An 18464-nucleotide genomic window follows, 5' to 3' on the forward strand; every position below is an offset into this window, starting at 1 on the left:
CAACTCCAAAACTCAATGCCCACCAAACCCTTACATTGTTTTCTCTTGGTGATGGGAGTTCTGTGTGCCAAGTTTGGTTCGATTCCATTGTTGATGGAGTTCAGAATGCTCTTTTATTGTAGGTGAACTACAACTCCCAAATGACAAAATCAACCCCTCCCCAACAAAACCCCCACCAGTATTCAAATTTGGGCGTATTGGGTATTTGTGCCAAATTTGGTCCAGTGAATGAAAATACATCCTGCATAACAGATATTGACATTCAAATTCATAACAGTAGCAAAATTACAGTTATGAAGTAGCAACAGAAATAATTTTATGGTTGGGGATCCCCACAACATGAGGAACTGTATTAAGTGGTTGTGGCATTAGGAAGGTTGAGAACCACTGCTGTAAAAGCACTGTAAAAGACCAAGGCAAAAAAAAACCCCCTCTGAGCAACATTTTGCCGAGGAAACACCAACCAGGCCCTGCAGTGTTTCGCGTGGCCACTTGGGGGCAGCAGCGCACCTGGCGATGTTTACTTTTTTTTTCTCCTCCTCTTCTGTCGCTTGCCTGGCGTCACTGTGGGAGGAGGCAGGGCTTTTTCCCTGGCGCCTGGTTCCAGCATGTGGAGGCCCCGAGCAGCTGGGGTCCCTTTGGCTGCATGGAGGAGGGTCGCAGGCTGCAGAGCCATTGGGGGCCCCGGGAGAAGGACCCCCGCCGCCTCCTCCTCCTCCTCCTTACCTTTCCAAGCCAAGCAGCCAAAGGTGAGCAAGCAAAGGGGCAGAGGCTCCCAATAAGCGCCTCTTTGGGGAGGGAAGGAGGGAGGAAAGGAGCTTGCAGGCGGACTCAAGGCTATGGAATCCTGGGAGCTGTAGTTTTGCAAGATCTTCAGCCTTCTCTGCCAAAAGAGTGCTGGTGCCTCACCAAACGACAACTCCCATGATCCCATGCTGTGTCTACATTGTAGTATTGATGCACTTGAGCTACATGTCTCAAGGCTATGGAATCCTGGGAGCTGTAGTTTTGCAAGGTCTGCAGCCTTCTCTGCCAAAAGAGTGCTGATGCCTCACCAGACTACAACTCCCATGATCCCATGCTGTGTCTACATTGTAGTATTGATGCACTTGAGCTACATGTCTCAAGGCTATGGAATCCTGGGAGCTGTAGTTTTGCAAGATCTTCAGCCTTCTCTGCCAAAAGAGTGCTGGTGCCTCACCAAACTACAACTCCCATTATCCCATGGTGTGTCTACATTGTATTATTGATGCACTTGAGCTACATGGCTCAAAGCTATGGAGCCCTGGGAGTTGTAGTTTTGCAAGGTCTTAAGCTTCTCTGCCAAAAGAGGGCTGATGCCTCACCAAACTACACCTCCCATGATCCCATGGTGTGTCTACATTGTAGTATTGATGCACTTGAGCTACGTGACTCAAGGTTATGGAATCCTGGGAGTTGTAGTTTGGCAAGGTCTTCACTCTTCTCCGCCAAAAGAGTGCTGGTGCCTCACCAGACTACAACTCGCATAATCCCATGGTGTGTCTACATTGTAGTATTGATGCACTTGAGCTACGTGACTTAAGGCAATGGAATCCCGGGAGCTGTAGTTTTGCAAGATCTTCAGCCTTCTCTGCCAAAAGAGTGCTGTTGCCTCACCAAACGACAACTCCCATGATCTCATGGTGTGTCTACATTGTAGTATTGATGCACTTGAGCTACGTGGCTCAAAATGACAATGTTGACATTTTGATTGGCAGAAGTCCAACTTTTGCATAAGTCTTTTGTTGTTGTTGTTGCTGATGCCAGAATTCCCGGCCAGTCACATACAATTATGACACTGTCCCAAACCCCCCCCCCCTTTTTTTAAGGTTGCAATCTCTTTTTCACATACATAGCCACTTACATTCTATTCATATTGTATTTTAACTTTTGTATTATGTATTATAGTATTGAATTTTATCTGGAACTGTATTGTACTCCAGAGGGCTGGCTTTAGAACAGCAGGTTAACCACCGGCTACAGCCGCAGTAAATCTTGTCAACTGAAAGGTTGACAATTTGAAGACGGGTCAAGGTGAGCTCCTGACCTTCATCCCAGTTCCCCGCCCACCTAGCAGATAGAAAACAGTAATGTGAATAGTTGAATAGGAGAGGAGAGGCATTTTGAATAGGAACTGCATTGAGCTGAGAGGTATTTTAGGCAGGCTTTCAGAGGAAAGTTTACCAACAAAGAAAGCTCTTTGGCAAGGAGATGGAGCAACAGCACCCCCCTGTGTCCGGGGCCAAGCACAGCCTCAAAAAGATCCTGAATGATGAGAAAAAGCCTATATTTACCTCTCTCTGTTGTCTGTCTTGTCATTGTATAATCAGCATTGAATGTTTTCTGTATATGTGTTCTGTGATCCGCCCTGAGTCCCCTTCGGGGTGAGAAGGGCAGAATATAAATACTATAAATAATAATTATAAATACAGTAATAATACTTTGAGCTATGAGGAGAAGTGGGTAACAAATGAAATTATATATATTTGTGTGTGTGTGTATGTGTGTGTATAGCCTGTGTTGAATGGTGGTAGCAGAGAAATGTTAGGCATTTTAATGCCACCTTTCCTTTCCTGATCTACACTCTCTTTTCTAAGAGAGTGTAGATCAGAGGTCCTCAAACGTTTTAAACAGAGGGCCAGGCCACAGTCCCTCAAACTGTTGGAGGGCTAGATTATAATTTGAAGAAAGCATGAATGAATTCCTACGCACACTGCACATACCTTATTTGTAGTGCAAACACAATACAATAATTAAAATAAGAACAATTTAAACAAATATAAACATTAATATTTCAATGGGAAGTGTGGGCCTGCTTTTGACTGATGAGACAGGATTGTTGTTGTTGTGTGCTTTCAAGTCATTTCAGACTTACGTTTACCTTGAGTGAGGGCTGGTTAAATGACCTTGGAGAGCCGTATTCAGCCCCTGGGACTTAGTTTGAGGACCCCTGGTGTAGATTGTCCCATAACTCTCTCACAATGGCCCTTTTGGGGAGAAGCACAAGTAAACGTGGGTTTTGGGGGAATGATGGAAGAAATAAGAAATATTTCTAATTTAAATTACAACCTAGAATTTTATCCCTGATTTATTAGTGTGAATATTTTCTTTGGTGTTCTTAAGGAAAGAGAGTTTTTTTCATCTTGCTGAGATACTGTGCTACATAGCACCCCCTCCCCCAAAAAATAATTACAAAAGGAAAAATTAATAAGATGTAGGCACAAATTTCAACTGTGAAATATCAAGAATGTGATGTTTCCATCTCTCTTATCATGGCGGTCACTCATCTTTCTAAGACAGATCACTTTGAGCAAGCAAGTTAATATATTATCAGAGCTTTTGACAAAAAGCCAATTCAAGTGGTATTGGGTTCAGTTAGGATACGAAGGGAGTTTGCAAACAGGGATTTTGTTTGTCTGATAGGAGTGGAATAGTGCATGCCTTTCTAGAAAAACCATAACTATTATTGTTATTCAATAGCATTATTTATCACAATGATTTATCCATCATAATACTTGGCGGGACCCTTTTAAACAAGACTGCACCTCCAAAAGTTGTGGAAAGCCTTGATAACACTTCCACTGAGTATCTGCTGGAGAGTATAATGTCCTTTCATTAAAGTACTTGAAAACTGGTCTCTTCACAGGATTCTTCTTCACAATCTTTGGACTCTTTTCTAATGGCAAAAGCCAAGCACATTCAGCTTATAGGTGTAAGACTTGCAGGGACCCTCATTGACAAGAGGTGAGTTGCTTACAGAATTGGCTGCTTAGTAATTATGAGTAATTTCCCAAACATAAATTGATACACATTGACGCCAGATGATCCGAAATGAACATTGAGAATTTTAATGGGGAAAAAAAAACCATAGCCAGCCCTATTGTACATTTGTTGGACATTGGTTGCTAAAAGGAGTGGTTACGGTGGGGATCCCAATTCGTTCTTCTGCTGATGCACCTTCAACATCTGGTTTTAGGGAAACCTCCAGAGCAAATGAAAAGAGGCAGGAGAAAGTTGAAAGGAGGACAAACTCCTGAAACCTGCATGCTCACAATCTATATAAATAAAAATGTAATGTTCATTTGTGGGATTACATTAACTAAAAACTGCTGGACGGATTGACACCAAATTCGGACACAATACACGTATCAGGCCAACGAGTGACCATCACTCATAAAAACACTGAAAAACATAGCACAAGAGACTTAAAAAGCCAAAAAATAAAAAATACATTACAGTGCATGTGCAAAACCACATATATACACATATACACAAATATATACACACACATACAAAACACATGTACATAGGCTGGGCCACAGCAACACATGGCAGGGGATGGCTAGTCTCTCTCTCTCTCTCTCTCTCTCTCTATATATATATATATATATATATATGCAATGTTCATTTGTGGGACACGCATAACTCAAAAACCACTAAACGAAATGACACCAAACTTGGCCACAGGACACTTACTAAAATCACCCCAAAAACCAGCAAAAAGAACTTTAAAATTCAAAAAAGGTAGAAGACAACACAGCGCATGCAAATTCCATGGGCCCGCCCCCTCATGAGGACAGAGCAAGCACGAGAGGCACCGTCAACCATCCTCCCTCTTCCGGCCAGAGCAGGAGCTAGGAATGGATGGCACAATGGTGGGTCCAGTATGGGGGGGGGGGGGGCTCATCCACCACCAGTAAAGGAAAGAGGGAAGGAAGGAAGGAGAGAAGGAAAGGAGAGGAAGAGGAAGAGAAGCAAAGAAGAAAAGAGAGAAGGAAGGAAGGAAGGAAAGAAAGATGTGGCGATGAAAGGAAGGATAGAAAGAAGTGGTGAAGGAAGGAAGGTAAGAAGGAAGGAAGGAAAGAGGTGAGAAAGGAGAGAAAGAAAAAGGGAGGTGGATGTCGGAAAGAGGTAGAGAAGGAAGGAGAGAAGGAAAGAACAAAGGGTAGGAAGGAGGGAAAGAAAGAAGGAGAGAAAGAGGGAAGGAAGGTTGGCCACAGCAACGCGGGGCGGGTACAGCTAGTAAGGAAATAAAATGCAAATTATATGTTTAAATTCTTCATTTCTAGGCATTAGAAGTGTGGTGTAGAGTGTAGACATCCTGTGATAATGCAACCTGTGTCATTAAGGGCCACATCCACTGTTTTAATGTGGTGAGATGCATTCTACACTGGGCATGCGCATTCAGCAGCATAGCAGCAGTCTTCACTGTGTCAGGACAATATAGATCATAATTTTTTCTTGCCTAATGTAACTTCTGGAATATTTATGAGAAATATCTTCCATTTAGCTTGTATATTGTTTTCCAGTACTGATGTTGCATGAGTCTTTCACTTTTTTTAAAGGTGGATAGAATGCAAGTTAATATTTGCTCTCTTTACTTTTACAGCTCATTAGATGAAACAACATATGAAAAACTTGCTGAGGAAACTCTAGAGTCATTGATGGATTTCTTTGATGATCTGGCAGACAAGCCCTTTACTCCTGAAGAGTATGATGTGTCCTTTGGGGTATTTTAAATTTATATTTTATTGATTATATTTGCAGGCATTTCTGTCTCTAATCAGAACACCTTAAACGTCTCCTGACAATAAGTGTGTTACTGCTACAATTTACTGTAGTTTTTAAGACCATGCTATCATTCCTGATTCCCAAAAGTATTGTATGAGGGAACTTTATGAAATTTCATGTGAATCCGTGAAGCTCTTTTAGGCTCCCCGTATTGTTTTTGTAATGTAAAGACCACACTCTGAGGCCAACATCTGCCTTTCCCCGTGCTGCTTCTTTGCCATATGTCAGGCTTTTAACATGCCACTCAATCCAAACCATTTGCCTCTTTTATTCCCCCCTACACATCTGTCACCTTCCTCAATGCCATATTCTTTTCATTTTGAAGTTATTGCTTTTGCTCCTCTGCAGAACTTCCAATTCTACTTTTTCATTACAGCCGTTTATGTGGAGATGTGATTCATGCTTTGGAAAAAATCTTACCAGGAAAACATTGTTTATATGTGGGTGCATACTCTTGCAGTCACTGGGTGTTTATAAGTGATGCATTTATAGTCCATTATCCTGCTTCAACATGGGATTTTATTAGATAGAGGGGGATCACAGGCTGCCAGTTTCCACTTACTAATGTTTTCCTACTACTTCTTTCCCCATTTTTATCTCAAAGAGCTATTAAGGAAGCGTTTCTAAATGGGGAGGAGTTGCAAGGGGGATTTCGGGGGGGGGGGGTCACCAAAGATAATCAGAAAACACATTTTTCTGATGGTCTTAGAAACCCCTTTGGCAACAACTACAAGTCCCAATTCGAACCTGCGACCTTTCGGTCAACAAACTGCTGAGGTCGCAGGTTCAAATCCAGCGAGCGGCATGAGCTTCTGCTGTCAGCCCCAGCTTCTGCCAACCTAGCAGTTCGAAAACATGCAAATGTGAGTAGATCAATAGGTACCGCTCCAGTGAGAAGGTAACGGCGCTCCATGCAGTCATGCCGGACACATGACCTTGGAGATGTCTGCAGACAACGCCAGCTCTTTGGCTTAGAAATGGAGATGAGCACCACACCCCAGAGTTGGTCACGACTGGACTTAATGTCAGGGAAAAACCTTTATCTTTACAAGTCCCACATGAAAAAATCAACCACCACCCCCTCAACCCCACCAGTATTCAAATTTGGGCATATCAGGTATTTGTGCCAAATTTGGTCCAGATACATAGTTGCTTGGGTTCACAGTGCTCTCTGGAGGTAGGTGAACTACATCTCCTCTAAATCACTGTAAATTCTTCCCAAATCCCAAATTGTCATGGGACAATACTGGAGGGATTTGGGAGTTCGGTGTGGGAAGTTTGGCCCAATTCTGCTGTTGGGGGAGGAGGGGGTTTCAAGGAGTTCAAGGAGTAGCAATGAAAATAATTTTATGGTTAGGGGTCACCACAACATGAGGAACTGTATTAAGGGTGTCGCAGCATTAGGAAGGTTGAGAATCACTGCATTAAGGAAAGAAGCATAGAATAGCTTAGTCCTTTGAACTGTTAGTGCTAGGAGCCGTTCTCCAGGAAGCACCCACTCTTCAGATATTCCAGCATGGATATTATGGACTAGATGCATGGTTTGGCCACATGGTGTCACATTTGGAAAATTGACGAAATGACGAAGACACCATTTGACTTTTCAGGATGAAATTTCATAATTCAATCAACCTTACTTTTTATTCTTACTTTTTATTCTGGAAATAAAATAGCCTTTTGAAAATTCACTAGGAATCAACATCTGCTCAGCCAAAATAACATATATTATATTTATTTATTTTCTAATGTTGAGCTACTGGAAACATTTCAAATTCTAATTCACATATTTTTCTGTGTGATTGATATCTTATCCTATCACAGTATGATTTGCACTCAGTGGATAAATGTTCTGCCATTGTTCCTGGTAACTCATTTTGATTTGTGTCACATTAACAGCGCAATACTGTATAATACATTATATGAATTATGCTGATTCGCCTTCCAATGAGCCTGAGAGCATGGGGCTTGCTCAGAAGCAACCAGTGGATTTTCATCACTGCTTTACTATATAATACATTATATGAATTATGCTGATTGCTAACAATGATGTTTTTGTATCTACCCATTTTTATTCTAGAGTGGAGTATTAACAGTCAAACTGGGTGGAAACATGGGAACCTATGTGATCAATAAACAGACACCAAATAAGCAGATATGGCTGTCCTCTCCAACCAGGTAAGCATATATCTGGAAACTAGAGTGATCTGAAAACCAAGAATTGGATTGAAATATCTCCTACTCCAACTTTAAAATGCATTGATTTCACATAATAATATATAATAATAATAATAAAGCTTTATAACCTGCTCTCTTTCCCCAAAGAGACTCAAGGTAATTTAGAAAAATAACAAAAGTGGCAAACATTCAATGCCCAACAAATAACAATTAGGGCAAAACAAAAAATAAACACAATATAACTTATAAACAACCAAAACCAAGGGTTTAACTAAGTAAACATAGTAAGTACAGGGAGTCAACTTGATTAAAACACAATACATTAAAAACATAATATAATATATCACATCAACAGGCTAAGGTAAGTGTTCAATATCGGGTGAAAATATGTTTCGGAGTCCTAATCCTGCTCCTCTCCATAAACTAGATTACACAGGTAAGTCATTAAACACTTTTTAAAGGGGAGGGGAGGGGGGCATTTTTAGTTCTTTAGGTAGGGGTTAGCAGCCACAGAGAAGGCCCCCTCTCTCGATCCCACCAGTCACGCTTCAGACAGAGGTGGGACCAAGAGCAGGGCCTCCTCCTCAGACCGCAGTGCTCATTCTGGTTTGTACGCAGAGATGCAGTTTTTCAAATAGTCTGGGCCTGAATGGTTTAGGGCTTTATAGGTAATAACCAGCATTTTGTATTTAGCCTGGAAGCGAACCAGCAGCAAGTGGAGCTGCCATAACATGGAAATAGTTATCTCCCTGTACGGCGCTCCAGATACTGTAGTAACCTGGCTTCGTTTGCACCCCTCAGAATTGCTTATGTGAAGCTTTTGGGAAGTCCTTTGCATTGATACTAGATGGCCTAAAACTTTCTGAAAGCTTTAGATTATCTAAAAACAATATGTATGACTCGTTAAGAGTTGTGGTTCAAAAATTAACTTTTACAAGCCCTCTATTGATACCTGCTTAAACTTATTATAGTTGTATTATAGATCTAATATGCTGATAAATTATATGCCCTTATGTCTACCTCATTTGTTTAAAGAAGGCTACTGCTATCCATCATGTTTATGCTTTTTGCTTAATAAAAAATGCAAGACTAACTTCACCGTTTATATAATTCTGGAAACCAAATATAGATAGTACATTTTGTATTTGCATCTGTTAATGCTAAAGGGCTAGTGTTAACTGAGCGGACACCATATGTTTAGGGATGCTTTAGGCTGGTGGAAAATCAACAATGTTTTCTGATTGCAACAGTGTTACCAAAATTGGTAATCCAGATTTTCAGAATGTTCCACTGCTAACTGATTATGCTTCATGTACCAGCTATTTTTTTACAATAAATAAAACAAAAACTTGCATTGATTGAGCTGTGGAGTATTTTCTTACCAAAATGAGAATTATTATGTATTAGGCGTTAGGGTTGTGGTTAGGATTTAATATACATTTTCCTGACCCTAACCAGAATTAGTGTTTCCCCGAAGTAGGAATCAAGGTTTCAATTTACACATTGTTAGGATTTTTAGTGTTAGCTGCTTTGAGTCTCCTTTGCAAGAGAAAAAATGGGATATTAATACTAATACTATTAAGAATAATAATAAACAACCAAATTGCAACCAGAACACATTTTCCGGTCCACAGTTCATCAGAAAATGAAATGAAACATTTTGGTACCAACATTACCTTGATGGTAAAAAGCAAAATATTCGGGTTGTTGTAGGTTTTTTTGGGCTATGTGGCCATGTTCTAGAGACATTTTCTCCTGACATTTCGCCTGCATCTATGAAAAGCATCTTCAGAAGTCTGACCTCACAACCTCTGAGGATGCTTGCCATAGATGCAGGTGAAACGTCAGGAGAGAATGCCTCTAGAATATGTCCATATAGCCTGAAAAAACTTACAACAACCCAGTGATTCAAACAGTGAAAGCCTTCAGCAATACAGCAAAATATTTATTAGAATAGTTTTGTCTTGGTTCTTTTTGGCTTTTGTAAAATAAAGTCTGTTTACAGCTGTGCAGTACCTCCGATTCTGTGCACTGTAAGTCTAGTAATTGGTGGATTCGGCAACAATGTGGGGGACTAAAATAAAAACTAAAGCAAATCTCAAATAGAATTTGCCATTGCTAGCTCAATACTTTCTTCCAAGTGTTTATGAATTATGGAGACCCTAGCCTAGGGCAACCCTATAATGTGGTTTCTGGAGCTGAGAGTATATTTTCATAGCCAAGTGGGGAATTGAACCCAGCTGTCCTGAGTTAAACTCCAACATACAAATCACTATACTTTCTATATTTATTAAAATCAAAGGAAGTTAGGAAAGGACCCATGTAGTTCTCATTCTAGCCAACAGAGTGAGCTTGTGTAACAGTAGAATAAACGTGCTCTGTCACTGTGTTGTAGAAGGCTCAATCACTAGGGTCTATTATTACAGACTAGTTGGGAAGAAGAAGCACCAAATCATTGTGGTAAGAAACCAACTCCCACTGAATTTGACTACTGGTTTATTTGATACTGGATGGCACTGCAGGTTTCTTTCATCTCTAAATTGGTGCTTCTTAAAGATTTCTGTCAAACTCCTGGTTTTGGAGAAGCTTTTGACATTATAGGAAACATGTAAGCAGGAAATACCTATGAGTCAGATTTTTGCTTTTTGACATTTCAGCTGTAACCTTCCAGGGCTTGTAGGTTGTCTTGGCCTCTGGAGCAAAGTCTCGTCTTCCTTTCCACAAACTGTAGCAGAGGTACTTAAGGCCAAGCAAAGCATGATGGGGCAGTTCTCTGTTGGTCTGTAAAATATGAGTGGAATTCTGTTACGTAATTGAGATGTTTTTGGAAGCAAAACCTGTTCCACTCTCTTCAACTTGAACTTACATTACTCCTTTTTCATTTTCCCCTCCAGCTTAGTACCATTATGGGATGTGATCCAAGAGAAGATTGCTTAAGGCAGACTTTCCAACCTAGCACATTTCACATATACTGAACTATAGTTCCCACCATTGCTGAACAGCATAGCTATGATAGTTGAGTGTGATGGAGGTTGTAGTCCCAGCATCTCTAGAAGCATTTTCTGAAACATCAGCCAGGTTGGAGAGGGCTCATTTTAAAAATAGTAGGAGCCATGATGGTGCAATGGATTAAACCCTTGTGCCAGGTGCTGGTGTGAAAGTTGGCAGTTCAAATCCGCAAGACAGGGTGAGCTCCCATCTGTCAGCTCCAGCTTCTCATGCGCAGACATGAGAGAAGCCTCCAACAGGATGGTAACATATTCAGGTGTCCCCTAGGCAACGTCTTTGCAGATGGTCGATTCTCTCACACCAGAAGCGACTTGCAGTTTTTCAAGTTGCTTCTGACACAAGAAAAAAAATTAAATAGTACATTATACTAAGGTGAACTAGAGGAAGAGTAGATTTTGCTTACCTCCAATTTGGTCTTTTTAATGTAAAAATAGATCTACTGTACTCCCTACATGTGAACATGTCTGGAACATTAAGTTATGGTTTGATTGAACCCTTTGCAGCAAGACTGTTCCTTAAAATGAAGCAGCAGCTTACAATTTGCTTTGGATGGCTCATTCAAACCAGAAGTTCCCAGTTTGAGCCAAACAGCAAGTTTTAATTTCATTGTACCAGAAAAAAATATTAAATATACTTGTGTGTCAAGAGGGACAACATGAACATAGTGTCTTTGAGGACTCTCTAAATTCAACCAATGTTAAAGTATTCTGTTTATCTAAATCTAAAGAAATGTAGTGAATGGAGAAATAACAAACTGGGGCAAGATAAAAGACGAAGGCGGACAAGGGAACTGGATAGCGTGGTTAGGCCCATCCAGTAGAGAGATAGAGAAATCCCACTAGACAAAATAATTAAATGGAAAGTAGAAAAAGACAAAGAAATTGTTAGGTTATTGTACAAGGAATTAATAACCTTATCTTACAACACAAAAACCACCCTTATAGAGAGTTGGAAACAAGAAAAAAACTTTAGCAAGAAATTAATCAAGTCTTAGATTTGCAACGTTCAGAAAATTGAACATATGAGGATCAAAGAAACCCAAAGGATAATGATCTGTAAATGGTATAGAACCCCCCTTCAATTAGCTCATATAATGGGAAAGAAATGTTGACATAATTGTGGGGGAATAGGTTCATTCTCCCACATGTGGTAAGATTGCAGAAAAATCCAGAATGATTATAGTAAAATACTGTTTATTGTTTATTGATGTGCTGTGGGTTTGGCCTCATGTAAGCCGCACTGAGTCCCTTGGGGAGATGGTAGCAGGGTACAAATAAAGTTTTTTTAAATTATTATTATTATTATTATTATTATTATTAAAATAAGAAATGTAATAGAAGAAATAATAGGGGAAAATTAAAGTGGGATAAAGCCAGATTCATGTCTCTCACTATAGAGGCAAAGGAAGACAACAATAATTGGACAGAAATCCTAAAATATATAATAGCTGCAATACAGACAACAATCGCCCGAGAATGGAGAGACAATACCAAATGGTATTTGGAAACTTGGTGGTCTTCTCTCTCGGAATATATAATCAACTAGCCATTCCCTGCCACACGTTGCTATGGCCCAGTCTGTGTATATGAGTTTTGTGTGTGCATATATGTGTGTACTGTATATATTTGTGTATATGTGTATATATGTGCATATATGTGTGTTTGTATATATATGTGTGTGTGTGGTTTTGCGCATGTGTTGTAATGTATTTTTTATTCTTTTGGCTTTTAAAGTCTCTTCCGCTGTGTTTTTCAGTGTTTTATGAATTATGGTCACTTGTTGGCCTGGTAGGTGTATTGTGTCCAAATGTGGTGTCAATTGGTCCAGTGGTTTTTGAGTTATGTTAATCCCACAAATGAACATTACATTTTTATGTATATAGATGATTTTATTAATCAAAGGAAAAACAGGTATATAAATAGTCATCCAAAACAAGACTGGTGTAGAAAACTGTCTATTCTAACCGATAAAATAGATGGAGATGATAGATCTAGCAGCTTGAGCCATGCTTTCCACACAGTTAAATTGTCGCAATGATATCATTTGGAATTGCTGTTCCAGGAAGGAGGGGGGAAATGGGGAGGAGAATGGGTAATACACATATAAGAAATGTATAAAGTGTCATATAAGGTAAACTGATTTTTGGAATAATGTATATCGAGATAAGTTTTGTATGGCAAAAGTTTGTTAATTGAATGGATGCATCAATAAATAGAAAAAAATTAAATGTTTCAAATCTTCTCAGTTTCCTAGTCTTCCCTTTTAGGCAGAATTCCTCTATACTTCTATATAATGCAGGTCTTCAATGTAAATACCCTTCTGCCACATTTTGCAGATGTTTACATTTTTACTCTGTTCTTATTCTTTCACAGCGGCCCAAAGCGTTACGACTGGACTGGGAAAAAATGGGTGTATTCTCATGACGGCATTTCACTTCATGAACTACTGGCAAAGGAACTTTCATTTGCATTCAAAACCAAATTGGACTTATCAACTTTAGCATGTGCGGGACAAGAACATACTTGATAATATCTCAGAAATTTAAAAACTTTGAAATTTGTTCCATGGTCTGTTTCACTCTAATTTTTGGATGTCGATATAACTTGAATTTTTTTAAAACACTTGATGAAGGTCATTTTTATTAATGGAACAATATTGAAGTATTTTTCCTCACATGTTTCCATTTTTTCTTTTGTTTGTGATGTACCTTTTTTCCTCCTAACCTCTGAACTGGGAATGAGTATTAATAGTTAGCCCACTGTCTTTTGGAAGAACTAATCTCTGGTTGTATCAACTATTCTCCTTTAATTGGAGATTTAACTGAAAAATCAAGCTTGATTTATGTAAACTGCGGAGATTATGATGATGAAAACCATTTCCACCATATGAAAGTCTGCTTATAGAAGCTGTGTTTATATTGGGCTTGTCGGCAAATGCAGTGAGTACCAGTCCTGCTGAACAGTTAAAACCTTGTGGTTGGGATACTATGAAGAGAGAGATTTCATTATTGTTGATTTTGGGCATTACTGGACTAATAGGGAACCTCTTGAAAGAATGGTTGGATTAGCAGCTCGTGGTTAATGCAATGTTTTGATTTATTCAGTACAATGCTGAAATCATTTTAAGCAAAATAGCCTGGCTTTTAGAGCTCTCCTTTCATTCAAGATGGGGAATGATATCGGGCATGTTAGAAAGGAAGGGAGCAACAGAGAAGCTTCCTAGTGCCCCAGCATCCCCTTGACATGATTGTTCTGTGTGTAATGATACAGGAGACTGCACAAAAATTAAGAAAATATCCTATACTATTCCACAAATTCTCTCAACCTTCAGAAGCAGATTTTCAGGGGTGTATGTGCAGTGAATGGAGCCCCAGGTGCCACAGTTGGTTAAACCACTGAGATGCTAAGCTTGTTGACCAAAAGGCTGCAGGTTCGAATCCGGGGAGCGGTGTGAGCTTCCACTGTCAGCCCCAGCTTCTGCCAACCTAGCAGTTCGAAAACATGCAAATGTGAGTAGATCAATAGGTACCGCTCAGGCAGGAGGGTAACGGCGCTCCATGCAGTCATGTCAGCCACATGATCTTGGAGGTGTCTACAAACAAACAGCTCTTCCGCTTAGAAATGGAGATGAGCACCACCCCCCGGAGTCGGACACGACTGGATTTACCTTTACTGTGTGCAGTGGATGAAAGGGATAGGATAGGTACACTAACTTCTATGCCCAGAAGTTTTGTACCCCCAAAATTACAGGACAGGCAGTGATACCATTAAACTTTAGGGTTATGCTTTTGGGGTAAATCTTGCCCCGTTTTGTGTCCTGGCTTATGCTGGGGGCCCCAATCTGCTTTTTGGAAGCTTCTCAAACTCAAGAAGGTAGATATTTGTTTTGGGGGGCCCAAAATCAGACCTTCCCAGCCACTGGCTCCCCTTCCCAGTGCATGCTTTACCTGGCACCTGCTGTTTCTACTGTAGAGTAAGAGGCACTCATGCTTTCCGGGCTTGCCTGCACGCCACACACGCACTATACTTGGAAAAGGAGTGCATGTGTGGTGTGGCATGCAGACAGGTCCGGAAAACACGTGCACCCAAGTACCTGCAGCCGAGTGCCTTTTGTTTTAAGAGGCGCTCGGCTACAGGTATGCACTGGGCCTGCCTGCATGCACCTCCACACCTGCATTCTCTTTTCAAGGCAAGGAGGCAAGTTTGGCTGCAGACAAAATCAGACTTTCATGTAAAACAGATTTTCATGAAGGGAGGGGGCTTCCAGTTCCGTGCTCTTGAAAAAACTGAAGACACAAAAGAAATTGTAGGAACAGTAGGAACTAATTCCACACACAACTCTACTAAACATCCAACAATAGGCAGAAAAAAACATATAAAGCCTAACCCAGGGGTCCTCGAACTTTTTGAACAGAGGGCCAGATCACAGTCTCTCAAACTGCTGGAGGGCTGGATTATAATTTGAAAAAAATTAATGAATTCCTATGCACATTGCACATATCTTATTTGTAGTGCAAAAAACCACTTTAAAACAATACAATAATTAAAATGAAGAACAATTTAAACAAATATAAACTTATCAATGGGAAGTGTGGGCCTGCTTTTGGCTGATGAGATAGGATTATTGTTGTTGTTGTGTGATTTCAAGTAGTTTCAGACTTAGGTTGACCCTGAGCAAGGGCTGGGTAAATGACCTTGGAGGGCCATATCCGGCCCCTGGGTCGTAGTTTGAGGACCCCTGGCCTAACCTATATAAGGTGGATCTCTGTCCATAAAATCTCAGACTTTTTTCAGAAAATCTGACTCAACTGTTGAAATGCCACTATTCTAATTGTAATTTCCATAAGATTGAACAATAATGGCAGTGAGGCATACGAGAAATCTAGTTCTGGAAGGGGTAAACTAAAAACAAATCACTGCAACAAGACTTTCACATGAAATGCCCGTGATAGTGATTGCGTTAAACTATTTCACTGAAGAAAAACCTGGTATAGGATCTTTCTATACTTCTATATGAATCTTAAGATTCTTGCTCTATTCAGAGCAGATTAATTTTAGCTTTTAAGAAAGTAGATTTGCAAAAGTGTTCAGCTGAACGCTTGATCTACAGAGCTTTTTTCCTTTGCAAACTTATTTTCCAATCTTTGCCAGGGCTCTAATCATGTCGGTGCTTGTTTGATATTTAAACGTCTCTCTGTGCAGTGCAAAGTTCAACAAAAATTCAAGATCCCTCCCCCAACTTGTTATTGTGAGGCAAAGCAAAGTAGGAACAAGATGTGAATACCCCGTTTTTTTCTTTGTTTTACTTTAGGAAAATCAGATATTGGTGTCCTGCTATTTAAGATTAGGAAAGGCAAAAGAACGGCTTAAGGCGCAGACTAATTTAGCTTTTAAAGGCTTTTTAAAAGGTAGCAACAACTCAGTCTGCATATCCAACTTTAAACACTGAAAGCCTCTGCTATTTCTTCCCACCATTTCTCAAGACTTTTTAAAACGTGATCAAAGACAATAGGGAAGCAACCCTCTTTCTCTCAAAATCCAATAGTAATTTCCTACTTTAGAAGATTAGTGATGAGAATACACTACTTAAAATATATTCTCTGGTATCGTTTATGAGAAGCAGAGATAGACAGAAAGTTGATCAGCATCTACTAATAGATCAGCAATTATTTCCAGTAATTGTTTAACAAAAGCATTACCAGAAGGGACATTTGCTTATGACCTAAACATTGCTGACATGAAAAGAAAACTCACATTTTTGTCTGGAAAAACAGATATGGTCTATGGATTCTTCAGATATATGTTTGTGTCACCTAGTGGATCCTAGGGATCTAGTAAATAAAGAGAAAACAACAAACATCCTGTAAGTTCAAATGTATCCATTCCTGTCTTAAACACAGAACGACAGTCTGGTGTAATGGTTTGAGTGTTCGGTTACAACTAGAGACCAGGGTTAATCCTTGCTCAGTTATGCACATCTTGGGTGACCTCAGAGGAAGGCACAGCCAATGCCTCTAGAAGTTGGAAGAAACCTCATGGGCCATCCAGTCCAACCCCATGCCAAGAAGCAGGAAAATCGCATAAAAAGCACCCAGACAGATGGCCACCTATCCTCTGTTTAAAAGCCTCCAAAGAAGGAGCTTCTACTACACTCCAAGGCAGAGAGTTTCACTGCTGAATAGTTCTCACAGTTAGGAAGTTCTTCCTAATGTTCAGGTGGAACCTCTTTTCCTGTAGTTTAATGCCATTGTTCCCTGTCCTAGATTCCAGCACAGCAGAAAGCAAGTGTGCTCCCTCTTCCCTATGACGTCCCCTCACATATTTATACATGGCCATCATGCCTCCTCTCAGCCTTCTCTTCTGCAGGCTAAATATGTCCAGCTCTTCAAGCCACTCTTCATAGAGCTTGTTCCCCAGACAGTTGATCATTTTAGTCGCCCTCCTCTGGTCACATGACAGCTTGTCAACATCTCCCTTCAACTGCAGTGCCCAGAATTGGACACAGTATTCCAGGTGTGGTCTGACCAAGGCAAAATAGAGGAGTAGCATGACTTCTGTGGATCTAGACACTATGCTCCTATATATGCAGGCCAAAATCGCATTGACTTTTAGCCACCGCATGACATTGTTGGCTCATGTTTAAGATCGGAATAACTCCTGGAAAGAAAATTCAGGACAGGATACCATAAGTCAGAAATAACTGGGAAGGCAAACATGAATGCTATTAAAAACATATGAATGTACCCTATCTAGTTAATCAGTATGTGCTTTCCGTCTCTTCACTTCCTATTGTTATGCACCTTCAAGTCATTTCTCACTAATGGGGACCCTAAGGCAAATCTATCTCAGTGGTTTGTTGGCAAGATTTATTCATTGCCTTTTTCTAAAGGTGGAAAGCTTAATTGGCTAGAAATAGCACCACCTACACCTGAAAAGGAGCCACAAGGCTGCGGGAAATCTCAAAGTTTGTAATGTATTTTCCACAGCTGACTTTCTGTTGAATAGAAACCAACAAAACTAAAGGGAAACTGGGTTTTCCTGGCAGGTGGCATGACTGGCTTAATTCGTGATTGGAAGAATTCTGTGCAGAAATGTTTTTTGCAGCCCTTGTTTGTATAAATTATTTTTATGTCTAAATCAGCAACTGGAGCTGGTGCTTTAAAGACTCATTTTCTAACCAACATCCAAGCTGGCCAATTGCAACATTCAGACTTGCCTCAAACACATAAGAGTTCCTTCTCCCATCCTGGACATTCCACAGATATATAAACCTCATTTGCCTAGTTTCCAACAGACCTCACAACCTCTGAGGATACCTTCCATAGATGGGGGCAAAATGTCAGGAGAGAATGCTTCTGGAATATGACCATGTAGCCCGGAAAACTCACAGCAACCCAGTGAATCCGGCCATCGAAGCTTTCGACAAAACATTTAAGATGTTAACCATTTCCATGGTTTCCAGCTGTGGCAAGAAAGTTTCATGTGATTCTTTATCTTAAATGGTCAGAGGTGGAAATACATACAAATATAGAGAAGAATTTGGGTAAACTGCATTGCCAATATCTTATCTGTTTTATTCCTTAATTTAAACAGAACTCGCTGCTCTCAGAGGAGAAATTTTGTAATGGTGATGGGTTTGTACTTGTGTTACAAACACACAGACTATTGTGTCAAATGGTGGGCAAAGAC

General features: G+C 40.2%; 1 protein-coding gene across 1 annotated transcript; it reads left to right on the forward strand.

Annotated features, from left to right (window-relative positions):
* The first annotated feature begins 559 nt into the window (after positions 1-559).
* On the forward strand, positions 560-16632 carry FXN (frataxin). Its single transcript, XM_060762240.2, has 5 exons — positions 560-749; positions 3668-3765; positions 5411-5531; positions 7670-7767; positions 13149-16632. The coding sequence occupies exons 1-5, from the start codon at positions 609-611 to the stop codon at positions 13300-13302; spliced, it is 612 nt and encodes a 203-aa protein (XP_060618223.2). The 5' UTR covers positions 560-608; the 3' UTR covers positions 13303-16632.
* The last annotated feature ends 1832 nt before the right edge of the window (positions 16633-18464 follow it).

Source organism: Anolis sagrei, chromosome 2 (assembly GCF_037176765.1).
Source record: "Anolis sagrei isolate rAnoSag1 chromosome 2, rAnoSag1.mat, whole genome shotgun sequence".
Classification (NCBI taxonomy): domain Eukaryota; kingdom Metazoa; phylum Chordata; class Lepidosauria; order Squamata; family Dactyloidae; genus Anolis; species Anolis sagrei.

Excerpts from the sequence above, each read along its gene's own strand:
- FXN (XM_060762240.2), top strand. The coding sequence starts at position 609 with ATGTGGAGGCCCCGAGCAGCTGGGGTCCCTTTGGCTGCATGGAGGAGG. Across the intron at positions 3,766-5,410 it reads GGGACCCTCATTGACAAGAG|CTCATTAGATGAAACAACAT; the intron begins GTGAGTTGCTTA and ends TTACTTTTACAG. Across the intron at positions 7,768-13,148 it reads TGGCTGTCCTCTCCAACCAG|CGGCCCAAAGCGTTACGACT; the intron begins GTAAGCATATAT and ends ATTCTTTCACAG.